The sequence below is a fragment of the Nilaparvata lugens genome, chromosome 10 (genome assembly GCF_014356525.2).
Source record: "Nilaparvata lugens isolate BPH chromosome 10, ASM1435652v1, whole genome shotgun sequence".
In the NCBI taxonomy this organism is placed as follows: domain Eukaryota; kingdom Metazoa; phylum Arthropoda; class Insecta; order Hemiptera; family Delphacidae; genus Nilaparvata; species Nilaparvata lugens.
This window is the reverse complement of record NC_052513.1, coordinates 33432399-33450515: the sequence shown is the minus strand read 5'-3', so window position 1 is coordinate 33450515 and position 18117 is coordinate 33432399. Positions and strand designations below refer to the sequence as shown.

The 18117-nt window shown below is 32.1% G+C and overlaps 1 protein-coding gene across 2 annotated transcripts in view; it reads left to right on the top strand.

Moving 5' to 3' along the window:
* LOC111043252 (phosphatase and actin regulator 4) overlaps positions 1-18117 on the top strand; it is a 386179-nt gene that overhangs the window by 48067 nt on the left and 319995 nt on the right. The window contains exon 1 of one of the 2 annotated variants that reach the window (XM_039436682.1): positions 41-148. The exons of the other annotated variant lie outside the window; for it this stretch is intronic. Coding sequence (XP_039292616.1) covers positions 103-148 — 46 coding nt within the window. The 5' untranslated portion in view covers positions 41-102. Of the gene's footprint in view, positions 1-40; positions 149-18117 lie in introns of those variants that run through there. 2 annotated transcript variants of the gene reach the window in all.

Below are 18117 nucleotides of genomic sequence, written 5' to 3'. Positions count from 1 at the left end.
TGTTTTGATGACTCAAATATGGACCTATCTATTGCTTTTCTACATTTTTTTTCTAAGTGAACTTAAGTTCAGTGTTTGAAATACAAGTGAAACGTTCGTACCATGTTTAGTATTACAACTTTCCGTTCTAAAGGCAAATATATTGAAGGTGAGTAGAATAAAAAACAATAGTTTACATAGAATAAAAATTATTTTATAAATTCATAATTTTTCATCATTTATAAAGAGTTACCGATTTTCAACAAGATTCAATAGATTTTCCAGTTTATTTCATATAAAATTATAGGATTCCATTTTAGATCCCAAGTCCCACAGTGCAGAATATATTATGGTTAATTTATTTAGGAAAATTTCATGTATATTTATGGAATTCTTTCGACTCATTCCATTCCATACAAGTAGGAGATAACACTTGTATATTTTTTGAATTCTGGAAAAACATTATTGTAGGAAGCTCTTGTTTAAATTATCAGTTCTTAAACTGTAAAAGTAAATTTTATGTTTACTTATGGAAATGATTACATTATTATAAACCCATATTACAGTACTGTATTTCTATTTTGAGATTCAATTTGTATATTGCATGCACATATATGATGAATAGAGGGCAAAATTGTAATAAAATGAAAATAAAAAATTACTCATGAAACACGAACTGGCTCCTTCTTAGCAATTAACATTCTTAACAAATGAATTGCAAATTTCTCATCAAGTGCAAGTTTCAGACAAAATAATGCTGGTACTTGAATATTTTTAGAGTTATACGTCTTGAAAAGTATTACTAGAAACGAAAATATGGTCTATTAGAACATAAGAACTTATCCTCTGTAAAAGCTTGAAACGTTATTTATTTACCTAGAGACAGAATGTTGTGTAGTTTTTGAACTATCATAAAGGTGAAATTGTGCGAGATATCCATCCGAAGTCAACATAAATTTCAAGTTAAATGACTTGAAATTGTCAAGACCAATAGTTGTCAAATAATTATTGTTTTATTATATCTCTCTTTCCCCTTTCCTCTTTCTCCACTCCTAAAACATGTGGTTGAGACAATTTCTCATATTGTTATTCAAAATTAGACAAAATTTTTGGAAAAAAATTGTACTAAAACACAATTTTACTCGAAACAAGATTAGAGTGAATGGGCGTGGGTTAACATATATATAGGAAACTAGAGCAATTACTATTTTCAGTAAGTCATGACTCAGTAAAACTTGCTTGTCAAACTTGAAACTAAGTGCAATTAATTGTAGTGTGTAGGCAGTTAACAAGAAATTTTTAAAAAATACAGCAGAAACACTAATTGCCGCCATTGTAGGAGACCTTTGTTGAGTTGAATTGGCGACAAGGCTATTTTTTATTCACTTTTAAAAAGAGAAGAATGTAGAGTTTTTAATCAGACTAGTTACAGAGAACTAAGTACTATGCTTTGGCTTAGACCGACCGTGGTCTTGACCCAATTAAATTGGGTCAGTGTGAGATCAAAGTAGCCATAAGGTTAACCAAGGAACACTCACTCAAACTGTTCAACTTTTGGCAAGTTGTCTCCGTTTCATTTCTTGTTGCTTTGTATTTATGATGCCGACTCAAAGTGGATATTAAAATACAATTAGTTTTAGATGCAGTAAAGATATAATAAACGACATTGACATAGGCCTACTGGGAAGTATACTAAAGAATATTATTACCGAATGTACATGATGAATTTTAGAATTGTGCACTAAACTTTAACTGGGAAGGATACTAAAGATAGATTAACGAATGTACGTGATGAATCTTTTAATTTTGCACTGTTCTGGTTATGTTAGTGTTGTTGAATGAAATATCCCTCATATGTAGCCTGGTAGATTTAAAATTGAAAGTTAATATAAACCTTCTTAAGTTCACATAGGTTCATTAAAAGTCATTAAAGACAATTCAAAGGTTCTTTTGAAGTAGGAAGAACCAAATCATGATTTTGGAAACAGAAAAAATATATAAATTTTTACTGAGTTTGAGAGTATAAAGTCATACTCAGATAGAATTCAATATTGATAGAATTAGGCTGTACTCTATTATTCCTTTAAATATTCAGCTTCCTGGAGTGAAGTATAATATTAAATTCCTTGTATGGGCACTGTCTCAGATAACATGCTTCAGGTCGATCACCCGTGCTCCTTTCTGGTTCACCTGAAAAATTCAAATTGAAATTTATAAAACAAAAAATTCATCAAATAATGTATCCACAGAGATGTTGACCCAGCTTCTGAGTGTAGAGTGTCCCTATAGCATCAGAGATAAGGGAAGTACTAACTTCTTTCTGATTTTATTTATCATAACTGAACCCAAGCTCAAAATTGCTGGACATAAAATAAATTACTCCGTATCTCCCATGTTACTCCTTTCCTTTCCAGCAATTATCGCTATTATTTGTGTATCATTGAATAAATATGATCTAAATTATAAATATTCAGCCGAAACTAGTTGTCTGTCCAATAAAATATAAAACAAATGTTCGACAGGTGTTTGTTGAATAAGTTTGGACAAATTTTAACAAAATAATAATTATTTGTTTGTGGGAGGAACAGGTTTTATGTTTTACAGCTGTCAGCACTGAAAATGTTTGTAAAAACAGTAATTTTTGTTTGACAAACAAAGATTGTCCTAACTTTTTAAAATGTTTGTCCCTGAGGTCCTCAACAAACATGTATGTCGAACATTAATAGTTCAGTATGGACACGGCATTAGGGTTCCAGTTATTCTTTGTAATTGAATTCAATCTAAACTAGTAGTTTTGTGAACAGTAGACCTCACGCAGTATTCTCATCCACAAGTACCTGATTGAAACTACAGACCTCATGGGAATACAGCAATAGACTGGCTTCTCCACACATCTGTGTAATCACTTATCAGCTGATTTATGATGAATAATTCTATAGTCTGATTTTTACTCTAATATTGGCGTATGAAGGAGGCTCCTTTTTCATCATCCTTGAAATGCAAAATTTCCAAAAACCTTGTATTTACGTCGACGCGCAATTAAAAAAGGAACATACCTGTCAAATTTCATGAAAATCTATTACCGCGTTTTGCCGTGAATGCACAACATATAAACATTAAGAGAAATGCCGAACTGTCGACTTGAATCTTAGACCTCACTTCGCTCGGTCAACTAAACCTTTTCAACCACAGCGGGATTTGGAACCCTATTTTAACGGTAGATGAACAACCTTCACCCAAAGTCAAGGTCACGGACAACCGTAACTCTTGAATCCGAATCCTAGGATAGCTCAAGGTCAACAAATGAAACTAACTTCTTGTATCAACAGTTTTATTTAAAAATAAAATATATAAAAAAACAATGTAACAAAAATAAAGAAGTAAACTTGGAAAGACAAGAATTTGTTTTTAATGACGTAGTAATCGTCTTTTCTGTTGACTTGTCATTGATTTCGGTTTCCTCACTTTTGCTGGTCCAGTCTTAGCATTAATTTCCAGTAGAGCTGAATTGTTTTCTGAAAAAGAAGAAACATAAATGTTATTAATAAATTACAATTGATGCCAGCAATATTACTCAAACTACAAACTTAATATTATCTTTTTTGCCATGTATATTAGTTCTTGTTATCAAAATTTATAATTTATATTAAAAAAGTAATTCATAAATTACTCATTTTATGAATTTTTAATCTGATCTACTCAATCTATTCTGAAATTTTTGAAAGCTTACCTCTAACTTGACGAATATTCTTAGCAGACTCATTGCTCCTTGAGGTTTGTGTCGATGGTCCAACATTTTGAACCAGATTCCTGGAGGTTTTAGGCCTGAATGCTGGCAACTCATCAACGGGAACATAGGAAGATCTCTTGAGTGTTCCATAGATCTGCTCCTTCTTCCTTTTCTTCATCATTCTGAGTTGTTGGCGTCCTCTTTGTCTCAGTTTCTTGTCTCCTCTGCACAAGCTGTTCCATCGCTTGCTAACGGTGGCTGCCTTCAAAAGATTTTCGCCATCTAGATATCTGTAACAAGAAACAAAACATCATTAGAATTTGGTCAAATAATATTATCAAAAACTGAACCTCAATCTAGAAATCCTAAGTTCTATATTCAAATCTAAAAGGAAACTATTTTTCACCCCATTTCATTCACCTAGTTTCAATTTGGTTATGATAGACAAGAAGGAATTAAAATTTTAAAATCCATAGTAAAACTAACAATTACCTTAATATCATTGACCCAATTTCGTTCGGCAGCTGTCCCAGTATATCAAAGTTATCACTATTAACCTGAGAACTCATTCCCATAACAAAAATTGAACTGATAAAGTTATCCATATTCCAATTACTTCCTCTTATCAACACTATTCCAGTGAGAATGAGCTCTGTAAAGAAAGTCGGCCATTTTATAGGTGTTGTTAACGCTTCCTGATTGGCAGAAGTCAACCGGCCAATCCCGTGCTAGAGTGAGCTGGCAGTATCAACTAGGCTCCTCCCCTTTTCATGCCAACCTGTTTCTATGAATATTGAATATTATTTTTGAAGGTGATTGATTCTTCAAATTTCAATTCTGTTGTGATTAATAACATGGCTATTTTGTTAATTTTCATATGTTGAAATAGAAATAGAAAAGTATGAATCTGTTATATCATTATTGATACAGCTATTTTTGTTGGCCTTATCAGAGGTAAATCGGTTTGCCTATCCTGATTTGTTGTTAGTACATCTTTGTGACTCTTGTAAGAAGATTGATTGTTTTGTTATTTTTGTTCTTTGCTGTAGATAAATGCAAACTCTATTTTTATCATGCATTTCTTTTATTCCGACTGTAAATAATGTTTCAATAATATTTCGTATGAGCCTATCACATATTCATGTATATTCAATTAACAATTTTGATAGGCCTACTACTATTCTCAAATTTATAATCATCAAAATACGTCCGTAAATATTATATTATTATCATGCCTTTCTTCAGTTGTCATATTACTAGGATTCCATTACTATCACCAAGCTATTTCTATAGTAGGTTTTTTTATATATAGTGTAATAATCTTAATAAAACAAAATAAAACTTGTGGCACCCTTTATTTATTAAAAAACTTAAAATAAATAAAGGGTGCTACAAGTTTTATTTTGGTTTATTAATTTAAAAGCAGCCCATTTCAATAAGTGTTTTGTAATAATCTTATATTCATATATATTTTATCCCTTTAGCTTTTAGCTTTTTGAGGAATATTAAAAAAAAATCTCATTTACTAGGCTGCAATAACGTACATAAACAAATATAAATATATAATATATTGAATGAATATTATTAACAGAGTAAATTAGAAAATTCATGAATAATAACAACTTATAATACAATTTTAAAATTAAGTAAGTATCAAGTACTCCTATATACCTATTAAATGATCGCTAGTCTGACGAAACTATTGTGAGCTTGCATTTTTACTGTTAAATCCAACCATAATTATGTCATATGTCAATCATCAATTATTGTAAAGGAAAATCATTTCAATTTTGTTTTAACTTCATCTTTTCTTTGCAAATTTCGCAATTCCAGAGGCAATGAATTCAAAAGATATGGAATACTGCACTCTGGAGTTCTTTTACCATAGTTATTGTTAAATCTGTGGGGTCTACACATTCTGTCTCTCAATCTATAATTTATTTCTCTAAATTGGTTTTTGAAATAATTCCATGTCATATAAGTATAATTGGCTAGGACCCCCATGGACATAATTCTCAATAGCTGGCGATCAATACCATTAAAAAGAGTTCTTATTATCCTTTTTACAATATTCTGTAATGGCTGTTTTATATATTTCGGAGCCAAACTGTATATTGACATACCATAGTAAAGGATACTCTGTATCATTGAATAGTAAATAACTCTTTTAGTACCAACAGGAAAATAGCTACTTATTCTAGAACACTTATAAAGTGCTGCTCTATATTGTATTGTATCACTTATATTTTTGTATACGGCAATAAATAATTCCATTTCATACTCCTGTCAACTTATATTTCTGAATACGATACTGTAAGCCTCTTCTATCTATATCGGATCACAACTTATAACAAATATGATATGTAACAAATATTGCAAATATGTTATGATCACATTTGATAATAGAAATTCATTCTCAGATACGGTGCTGAATATATTTCTCTTCCAATGGAACTGCAGAACACTTCAGGCATATAAATAGAATACTATTTTCCCAATACTTTCCACCTGCTTTTTTATCAATAGATTCCCAAATACTTGATTCTGTATTTCCCTTTCATCGGAACTCCTTTCTGTATTGCCAATACCGAAACTGTATGCCATATTTTTATGTAAGAGTTTCTCCGATACATACTGCATCTGATTGCTATGCAGAAAAAAATCGCCAATATTTGAAAAAATGTGTATTCTCATTGAATGGAAGTTCTATCCGAAAGTGAAGCAGCTATTTATGTGTCAGAATCAGGCTGCTGTCCGTCCCGAACTAAGCCGGCAACTTAGAGCGAATAAACGGACTTTGGGCGCAGCGAAGCCTCTCAAAGTCAGCTTAAGTCTGGCAAAGCAGACTGGAATGTTTGCTTCTATAAATAGGTTGAATATGGTATCCTGGTGTGTATTGCAATGGAGGCGGTGACGCTGTTTTTAGATCCGGTCGAATAGGAAGTGGGGTGTGAATTTCGAGAGGGTAGTTTGATGGAATTTGGGACAGGAAGTTATCGAATCGAAATGTTGTGTGACTTTTTTTCAGATTTTTCTGTATTGGAGTTACTGTATTTCGACTTTTGTAGTTTGGTTTTTGATTAGTTATTATTTTTAAGCTTCAACAACTTTATTGCAGTTATTATACTATTTCTTTATTTCCAGTATCTAAAATCATGCGCATTCTATCATGAATATTTTTGTAATCTTTTAAAAAATGTTTTCATAACCTCATTTGGACTATTTTTATCAAAATTAATGAGAGAAACAGTTTTGGGTTTATCCTGTTGATTCTCTCCCAATCATTAACTTGATATTGTGATTGTGGAATTTAATAAATTAATTATCTGAATCATGTTCCTCTTCACCAATACCAGCAAGGCCGGATTGTTGCTTTAAGAGTTATAATTTATTACTTTCACACTACAACTATCGAGATGGCAGCATGGATTAAACAAGATCTACCAAGTCGCCCAGAAAATATTCCTGAAAGAAATCATGCGTTTGTGGAAACTGGAACCTTGTTGAAAATTGACTAACAAAACTGGCAACATACTTGTGTGGCTGACAAAACTTTGAATATTTTAATTTCAATACTCAAGCATTTTCTTTAAAAAAAGATAAGTAGATTTAAAGTCGCTTTAGTTTTTGACAATGAGTTGATCAAGATATAAAGAATAATGCAAGTACTATGATATTATCTTGAAATTATTGAATTCCATCCACTTCAGACTATAAACTGACGATTGTAGTAAAATCATGAAACTGATTATTTAGATTTTGAAATCTTGTAAACAATTTTTTGATATAATAAACTATACTTGATATATTTTCCTGGGAATTTCCAATTCTTCCTTTGCTTTTATATTATGTTTTCTCCTTAAATTAATCCTGAAGTGGTGAATAATGGCATCATTGTTGAATAGTGTCATCTCAAAATTGAGCAACACCCATTTAGAAAAATGGTGTTTCTGAAGTTCAGTATCTCTTCATCAGAATTTGTAAAGAAATACTAAGTTGAATAGAACTTACACTATGACCAGAGATATTGTGGATTTTCTCCATATTAAGGTGAAATAAGAGCGGTATTGTCAGTCCCACAAAATAATTTATCACTGATGATGATGATGACTTAAGTGCATTGAAACTTTAGTTTGGTTCAAATAAATTATGTGGAACTGACACTATCCAAATTTGGGGAAAGGAACAGTTTTGGGCTTTAAGCCTGTTGTTCCTTTCCCAATCATTCATAGTAGAGAATGATAATGTATCTATCAATGTATAAATAGATAAATATCGCTTACCTTAAGTTGAATAGTATTTACTAACATGAAATTGAAAACAGTCCGATTCTCGTTGAAATCAAGATTGAAAGAATTACAACTTGGAATCAGAATTACAATCTTGAAAAATAAAACAAAAATTCCCTTTTTTTATTAATTCTGTATCAAAATCTGATGTATATTTCTTATTTTATTTTTGCATTTTGTATTAGTTTTCTTTCATTTTCTAATTAAAATCCTTGAAGTGTAATATTTATTTTGTCTAAGTTTATTTATCTTTTGTAACTCTGTAACTGGGCACCCGCCGAAAAACCTTTGGGTTTGGCAGGACCCTCAACTGTTAGTATTGTGAATAAGAAATTTTGATTTGATTTGAAATATAATTACATTTTATTAAAAAAGAATTACAACCTAGATCAACAATTTCTGTTGAAACCCTAGATTCAAGCAATTGACTTTGTGTGAGTTTGGACTCTTCTACTTGAAACGGGTTGGAGTTGAACTAGTTACGGGCAGTTTAGACCTGATGGCCACTTAGGGGCCCACGCCATTCAAAACGCGAATCACACTTCTGGCAGATCACCAATTCATATATCGAGTGTGTTGTATCCCCTTTCCCCCTTGTTAGTACTGCCGACCTAGATTGCACTAATGTGAGATGACTGACTGTTTCAAAGTGTATTATTTGTAAATTGAGAAAGTATTATCATTGAACCAAAATTAACTGAAACTCACTGAAGTGTTGAAATTTTGTCTGAAACAACGAGATCTATGTTGAAAAAACGAGAATAAGTTTCGAGAAAGTATTTCCCATACGATTATAAAGAAGTTTGATAACGGTGCCACTGAAACTAGTTTTTCGTTAGTTTCGTGTTGATTGTTTCTAAAATAACATTCAACCCTGAATTTTATTCTGTATTCTCTATTACTGTATTATAGGTTGTGTTCTAATGTTAGAAAGTTAGAAACACTATCATGTATATAAATAATACGCCAATCGATTCGACTGCTAATCCTAGCTTTAGTAACTTTGACTTTTCATTAAACTGTAAGTGACAATTTGTAGAGGTCTCTAATGATTTAAAAAATTTGAACCTTTCCATGTTTCCTGTCAAAATCATACAAAAAAAAATCTGGTGTGGCGCACTCACACAACTTTCCTTGCCGTTATGAAAATTGATCACCTGACGCTAGTGTTCTCGTGCATCTCAAGTCCACTATTAAAAGATATGAGACAGCTAGTGATACGTCAATAACGCTGGAAACACACGAGGTCTGCTATCTCTGCGTAGTGAATGATTTAATAGAACCAACAGTTTGCAATTTAATAATCACATTTTCTCGAATTTCAAGCTTATTTTCAATTTTAGGTGGAAATGTTAATGGACATTAAATGCAGGGATTTTCATGCTCAATCTTTCCTACTTGAAATTTTTTGTTTAAATTGTATATGAAGGCTGATAATTGAGAATCTAAAAACGAACTTTGCGTTGATGAGGCGGAGCTCCTGAAATTTTTACAGATATGTGACTTGTTGTTGCAGTTGATAGACCTTATCAATGACTATTTCAGGTATGAATTTGATCAAAATCGTTGGAGATGTTTTCGAGAAAATCGCGTAAAACCCTGTTTTTGACAACATTTTCGCCATTTTAGCCGCCATCTTGGATTGCATTTGATCGAAATTGTTCGTGTCGGATCCTTATAGTGTAAGGACCTTACGTTCCAAATTTCAAGTCATTCCGTCAACTGGGAGATGAGATATCGTGTACACAGACGCACATACACACACACACACACACACACACACACACACACACACACACACACACACACACACACACACACACACACACACAAACACACACACACACACACACACACACACAAACGCACACACACACACACACCACACACACACACACACACACACACACACACAACACACACACACCACACACACACACACAACACACACACACACACACACACACACACACACCACACACACACACACACACACATACAGACCAATACCCAAAAACCACTTTTTTCGGTCTCAGGGGACCTTGAAACGTATAGAAATTAAGAAATTGGGGTACCTTAATTTTTTCCGGAAAGCAATACTTTCCTTACCTATGGTAATAGGTCAAGGAAAGTAATATCAATATTTTCAAAATACTTTCATCATCTGGCAATATTTGTGATGTACAACATTGACTTTGGATAATAAACCAGACGTCTTGTAAAAAATTGTATATTAACTCAATCAATTAGACTGCTAATCTTAGCTTGAATGACTTCAACCCTTGTGTTGTGTATTTGAATGACACTGTGAAAAACTCGGATGGAATCTTACGAATTCAATTTCAGAAAGTTATGTAAAAGTCTTTATCCTAATAATAAAGCATAAAAATTATTGTGAATTGAAAGCTAGTGACGGTTCAATTAATGCCGATAAAAGATTGATACTTTCACCCGAATTATAATTGGACCATATTTTAGACCTAGAATATTCCATTTATGAAACATTCATCCATCCCATTTTCCCCTCGTATTGAAAACATTATTGTATTGAACGATTATTATCCTTTATTCATTACAGACCGTGAATGAATTATCCTAATTTTTGTGTATTCCTGATTTTCATCTGTATCATTATTCTACTGCATCTGTGGTGTTCTTCGACAAAGAAAATTAGAATAAATGTTTTCAACTATTCTAAAACGTTTTACAAAAGTAGTCTGATGATTATAGTCCAAACCCAATTCCTGACTTGGTGTGAAGTTGTTAATTTTTGAAAGAGCCCAACGAAAAAAGAAAAGTCAAGAGATAGGTGATTGAGGCAATTGTGACGTCACATGACTTCCCTCTTTGTTGATTGAGCACCTGATCCGCTCTCACAGCTGCGGTGAAGGACGAAGATTGATTAGATGTCAATGAAACCACTACTCCTGCTTTCTTGCTAATAGCTTACCTGCTCATCAAGTTCAATATAATCTCCTAAAGAAGGGATGTAGTGTTTTCCACCAATTACGCTTTTTTCAAGGTCAAGTATCGATACAGAAGACAGTACACTACAGTATCGATACTAACAAATAGAAATATATTTATTGCCAGTTGATTGATTACAAATATCGGCCATTGTCAAAGATAAATTAAACTACAGAAGACCGTTTCTGTAGCTCTCAATTCTATTTATATGTCATGTATTTCTATTTTCTAATAAAAATAAATATATTGCCATTTGATTCATTGCAAACATAGGCAATTGTCACAGGTATATTAAAACATCAATACAAAAGTGTAACATATTATTATGCTACTAAAGACATAATTAGTCACTAAATATCTCATTATCATTATTTTACTAAAACTATACATCAGTAGCTTCACATGGATTGGGAAATTTTAAAATTATACAGTCTATTTTGTAGATTATATTCGGAATCCACCGAAAATATTATTTTTCTCTCATCAATAACTGTCCTGTTCATCAAATCCCGAAAAATGAAAGGATACCGTTTATACACCAGTTATACTTTTTCATGTAAAAGAATAGTGGCCAACCAGGTCACGTTATCATTCCACATTTTTCCAAGGTCGAGCATCTCGAAAACTCTAGGTTGTTGTCAAAATATCAATTATTATTTATTTAAAAAAAATCACAAACATGCTTCAACACCAATGGTGTCATCTTCAGTGTGAGAAATTGAAAACTTTATTGAAAAGTTGTGATTTTTTATAAATAAATGAGTGATATTTTGACAACAACCTAGAGTTTTCATTATGGATAGGTATCAAAATTTATCTCACCATCAATATTATATTATCTGTCGAGCATGTCTTGATACCTATACAGGATGTGAATCATATCCATAGTTCCTCTATTTATTAAATTATATGCTAGTTCTACGTGAATAATATTCTTGCTCTCTTATGAATACCCATTTTATCTTTCAAGTTTTCGATTATTTCCTGAAAATGGACCGTTTTTAAACTACAGTTTTCAATGTTGAAAAACAATAAAAAATTCAGTTCTCATAACTAGTTTATTCATGTATTCAATAATGTCTTCAGAATGTTTTGTCAAGTATCAAATGAGTTTGAGAATCATTATTGACAAATAGTTAACGAATCTGAGATTTGACCTTGGATTGGATTTCATCTTGAAATTAAACATATCCCAATATATTTGGATAAAACTATACTATGATTTTTGCAATCTAGTACCTGGAGAATAACACCAAATTTATGAGAAAAAAACATAAGCCTTATTGTAATCTGGGTCGTGAGTATGACCTTGACAATGAACTATTATGAAGCTCTTGAAATTAAATGTTCTAATTCATATAGATTCGGAAACCAATACTTACTTCATACTTGAGGTTGTTGTCAAGGAATGGGGTTTCCAGATCGGCAGTGTCATTTCAATATACCTGAAACTATTCCTTTCCTAATTGCCTTGAAAATAGAACCTCAACAAAATGCCGATAGACCTTGGACTTGACATTGTTCTGCCACAATACCGTTGAGGCTGTTGAATCTCCTACCTGACGATGTTCTTCTGATTACACTTCGTGATTAACACCCAACTCATGAGAATATGCAATTTGTTGTTTACATAAACCTTATTGTAATCTGTATTGTAACTGTGACGACCTTGTCAATGAACTATTAAATTTATATAGCCTACTAAGCTCTTGACATTGAATTTGTAACATTTTTTAATTCATATCGAATTGGAATCCAATGTACCTAAAACTAGTCCTGTCCTAATTGCCGTGACAATTTCATTGGAAATATTAACCTCAACAAAATACCGTTAGAATGACCTTGGGCTTGACATTGCCCTGCCACAATACAGTTGCGGCTGCTGCATTTTATGAATTTTGACATTTACTTGCCACATTCTTATTGCTATATAGAGGTTATTCTTAATTTCTACTATTCAGTGACGTGCTTTTGAATTTTATACCTCTTGTAATAATACTTTTCATGGAACATGAGACTTGACCTTGTCAATGAACTGTTGGGCTGCTGGCTTGAAAATTCCTTCCCTGCATTCATTACTATTGTTCCTAATGATTCTTTGCTAACTTTCTAATTACTTTATCTAGTTTTGTTCGATAATACACGGCCAGTTTTGAATCTTCAAGAAACGCAGTTAGAATGAATTTGTCATTGGAATGACATGATACCGTTAGCATATTCGATAATCATACCAACATAAAGCTGTTTTTCTCTATAAAGGTGCATACAGATAAACGCGCCGCGAACATGAGTAATTCACTTTAAATCAGCTGATGCCAAGCTATTTATATCCGTATCTTACCGTTCCTGTAAAAATACAGATATAGTCAGCTGATTAAAAGTGAATTGCTCATGTTCGCGGCGCTTATATCTGTGCGCACCTTAAGAATTACCATACTATATACTTGGGAATGAATAGAAAAAACTCTTTTTATAGTATATCACATATACTTTATTGATCATTGAACTGTACAATGGAGCTATGAAATGATTCTTTATATACAAGTGTTCTATTTACAATATTTTAAAGTTTTCCTCATCTTTAATGACGAAGTAACCTCCTTTTCTGTTGACTTGATAGTGACTTCGGTTTCTGAATTTTCGTACTACAGCCCAAGTTGACCTTCAACTTATGTGCAAGATTTTCTGAAACAAAATAAAACCAAAATTAGATTATTATGAATTAGGAAGAGATCATGCGTTAATAGTACTTTGAAAAAAATCCTGAATTTAAAAAATTCATCTCAAATATTCGGATTGTAATACAATACACAGCCTACACTCAGAATAAAAACTTCAGGTATAAGAATATCTATTAAATGAAATTTATCAACTCACCATTTGGTACAATATTCTTCTTTTGCCCTTCAATTGGTTTCTGGTTCTTAGGAAAGTTGAAATTCACATTCCTGGAGGTTTTAGGCCTGAAAGCTGGCACCTCATCAACGGGAACATAGGAAGATCTCTTGAGTGTTCCATAGATCTGCTCCTTCTTTCTCTTCTTCATCATTCTGAGTTGTTGGCGTCCTCTTTGTCTCAGTTTCTTGTCTCCTCTGCACAAGCTGTTCCATCGCTTGCTAACAACGGCTGCCTTTAAAAGACTTTCGCCATCCAGATATCTGAAACAAAAAGCAAATTAGAATCTGATCAAACAATAATTGAATTGGTAAATATTTTAATTGGTAATGGAAAAATAAAACATCTTCGAAGCCTTCATAAAAAATATACGGATATTCTACAAATCATATTTAAATCAATAATATTCAATTATAAACTGTTCCAAAATATAAAATGAAACTGATAATTACCTTAATATCATTGATCCAATTTCATTTGGTAGTTCTCCCAATACATCAAAATTATTAACATAATCTATTACTGGTTGTGAACCCATTCCCGTAACAAACAGTGAGCTAAAAACATCCATATTTTCTTCTACCTCTTTCCTCATTCACAATCAAAGTGAGAATGAACGTTCCTGATCAGGTACAGGCTTTTATAGAGCTCCGTCCTCGATTCTGATTGGCTCACGTCGACCAATGGCAAGCGTCGGGAGGTTTGACCAAGTCAGCCAATAGGAAGCGTAGGCTTGAGTTTGACTCCATTTTGTTGTAGAATCTTATATTTTAATTCTAATTAAAGAATATTTGATACATTCGTTTTAGAGTATCATCCATACATTGCAACTTATAATAATAATGTTTTTAGGATACCTTTGTTTTACAATTCAATAAATAATTACAATTCAATAAATAATATGAATGAATAAATTCTCTTTATTGCGCAATAAATATACGACTGAAATCCATAACGAGAATGACCTTCAAACTTTAACCCCACATAGTAAAAGAAACCTTGATTTTGGATGTTCCTACTAGTTAAACTGAACTAAAAAGTTGAAAATAGATGTATATTTTCAAGTAGATTGATAGTCTATCCGAAATAATTATCCAAATATAATTTGAACCTTTCTTTGTTTCTTGTCAAAATCAATCAATATTTTAAAAAGAGTTTCTGCATCTGATGAATAATAGTTCCAGTATTGAGACATTTAATTTGGAACATCATGTACTCAAGATTGGCCTACTGGATTCTTGAATGAACTTTGTTGAAAATATATTTGAAGTTTGATAGAAACCAAAAAGTTCTAATTTCTACAGATCTTTGAGATAGTTTCCTTAATTCAGAGTTAGAGGTACTATAAGCGAAAGAAAAAACTGGGTTTATGAATAAACCTTTTATAAAAAAATTCACATTTATAATTTATTATTCTCACTAACTTGAGCTTCTCCAATAAATGATTACTGATAATTTATATTAATCAGGAATATACGTAAAAGACCTAATGCTCATAATGACCTTGATTGAAATGTCAATGTCACTCAATGTTTTAGATTAGTTCATCTTAACTCTTCTGGAATCCTTTCTATGAGTATTAAGTCTTTACGAAAACAATGAAAATAATTATGATTTCCCTTTTCATATTATTGTGAAATACGGTTCCATCTGGCCTGATATATAAGGATTTCATATTTACAATAATTGTTAGCTTCGCCCCATATCGAGTGATCTCTATGAAATGGAGATTTCTAGAGTATCCAAAAATAAGTTTGATTGTAGATTGATACAGACAGACCTTGGACATTGTGCTTCTTTAATTCAGAGGTAGTTTGAGCCAATAAAAACAACATTATAACGTATCATATACAATTTATTTTATGTGTAACTATTTACAATGAAAGCTTTTCATTTACAAAAATTAAAGAAGGGCTATAATACAAAAGGAATGAACTTTTAGTTTTTAATGTCGCAGTAATCTCCTCTTCTGCTGACTTGAAAGCGACTTTTTAGGTCTCTGCATCTTCACGCTGCTTTTCAACTTCTCCAAAATATTCTCTGAAACAAAAAATTCAATATTAGCTTATACTGTACATTCAATAACATGGAAACCTCATAAGATACTGTTTTGCTTCACAATAGTATGAACTATTCGAATCCAAACAACATTACAAGAACTCGAAATGATGAAATCAATTTATTGGACTTCGCCATAATGGAACATTAAATCAAAGATAAATTGCTGAAAAATGAGATGAAACTCACCATCAGAGCGTGGGATAACCATTGCTGGTTCTGCAGTAGGTTTCGGGTTCTGAATATTTAAATTCATATTCCTGGTGGTTTTAGGCCTGAAAGCTGGCACCTCATCAACGGGAACATAGGAAGATCTCTTGAGTGTTCCATAGATCTGCTCCTTCTTCCTCTTCTTCATCATTCTGAGTTGTTGGCGTCCTCTTTGTCTCAGTTTCTTGTCTCCTCTGCACAAGCTGTTCCATCGCTTGCTAACGGTGGCTGCCTTCAAAAGACTTTCGCCATCCAGATATCTGAAACAAAAACAAATAATTATAAGTGAATGATCATGAAACAACATTAAAACTTATTTGGAATGTGAAGTCATTATTCATATTCAGATAAGACAATATTAGTAACCTTCGAATTAATATTATAGCCTAAACGTTCTATTCAGTTTTCAAATTTCTTCAAAGTGAAATCAATAATAATTACCTTAATATCATTGATCCTATTTCATTTGGAAGTTGTCCCAGTATATCAAAGTTATCAAAATCCATCAGTGAGCTGAATAAACCATCCATATTAATTTTATACCAATTCTTTACTCATCCACAATCAAAGCGAGAATGATCGTTCCAGCTCTAGTACACGCTTTTATAGAGCTCCATACTCGCTTGTGATTGGCTCTCGTCGACCAATGCGAAGCAATAGTAGGTCTGTCCGAGTCGGCCAATAGGAAGCGTAGGCTTGAGTTTGACTCCTCCTCCATTTTGTTGCAAATACTTCTGTATCATTGTTGAATTATTGATACGTATAATCCAGTATCTTTCATACGTTTTTCAATTTTTAATAAGTAAGTTTATCCAATACATTTGAAGTAGTTCTTATGGATTCAAGATTTCAGATGATTTTATTCGATCAGTAAATTCTGTTCACTCTGATCCACAATTCAATAGATAATGGTAATTTTGCAGTTATGTTTGCAGATTTTTCTAAGTTATCAGTAAATTTTGTCCAATCATATTTTACAAATCAATGAATAATGTGATGAACTAATTCACTGTATGGAAAGATGAATATAAGATCAAACCTATATTCGAATGACCATTTATTGATGGAGATTCATAAGGATGTTAGTATTATTCCTGAAAGAACTTACTTGACCTTCTACACTCCAACACTTCTCAGTATTATTATTAATAATAGTGTTTTGATTGTTCTGGATTTAGTATTCTGCAATAATTTGATACAGAAATTGATAATAATAAGATTCTTCATAGTATATCCTTATAAGAGATTATGAACTTGACCTTCAAACTGTAACATCACTCAATGATTTCATTTATCTCTTAATTGAGTTTAGGCCTAAATCTTCAAAGATTTCCACAGTTAACTCTGAAAGTTAACATAGTATGAACTATAATCCATAAACTTTCAACTGAATAAACTGTATGAAAATACAGAACATGACCTTCAAATTGTAACACCGTATAGTAATAGTAACCTTGATTTTGGATGCTCCTAGTAGTTGAATTAAATCATTGTAGTTATCAAAAAATGTGATATATTCTCAAGTAGTTTGTTAGTCTTCTCCGAAATTAATGACAAAAATCGAGATTTCAAACACTGGTTACCATTATGTTAGAGTGGGAACTTGACCTTGTCATTGAACTGTAAAGGTGGGTGACTTTTTGTAGCGGTTCTGAATGATTTTGAACCTTCCCATATTTCTAGACAAATCCATACTAGAATCTTTCAAAAATAAAACAATATCTCAATATAAAAAGAATTCCACCACCTGACTTTGGTACTACTGATGTGAAAAATTGACATTGAATAATAATCCAGAAGCCTTGTAAAAACTTTACTTTGAATAAGTTGTTGAGTTAATGGCAAAATGCATCTTGTATCATCTCATATGTAAATATACTACGTCCTAATGACGTAATCAGACTGTAGACTACTTCTATTGGAACAATCATGAAGTGGGCTTATGAATGAAAGCTTTCAAAATAACTTTGAATTTGTAGTATTTCATCC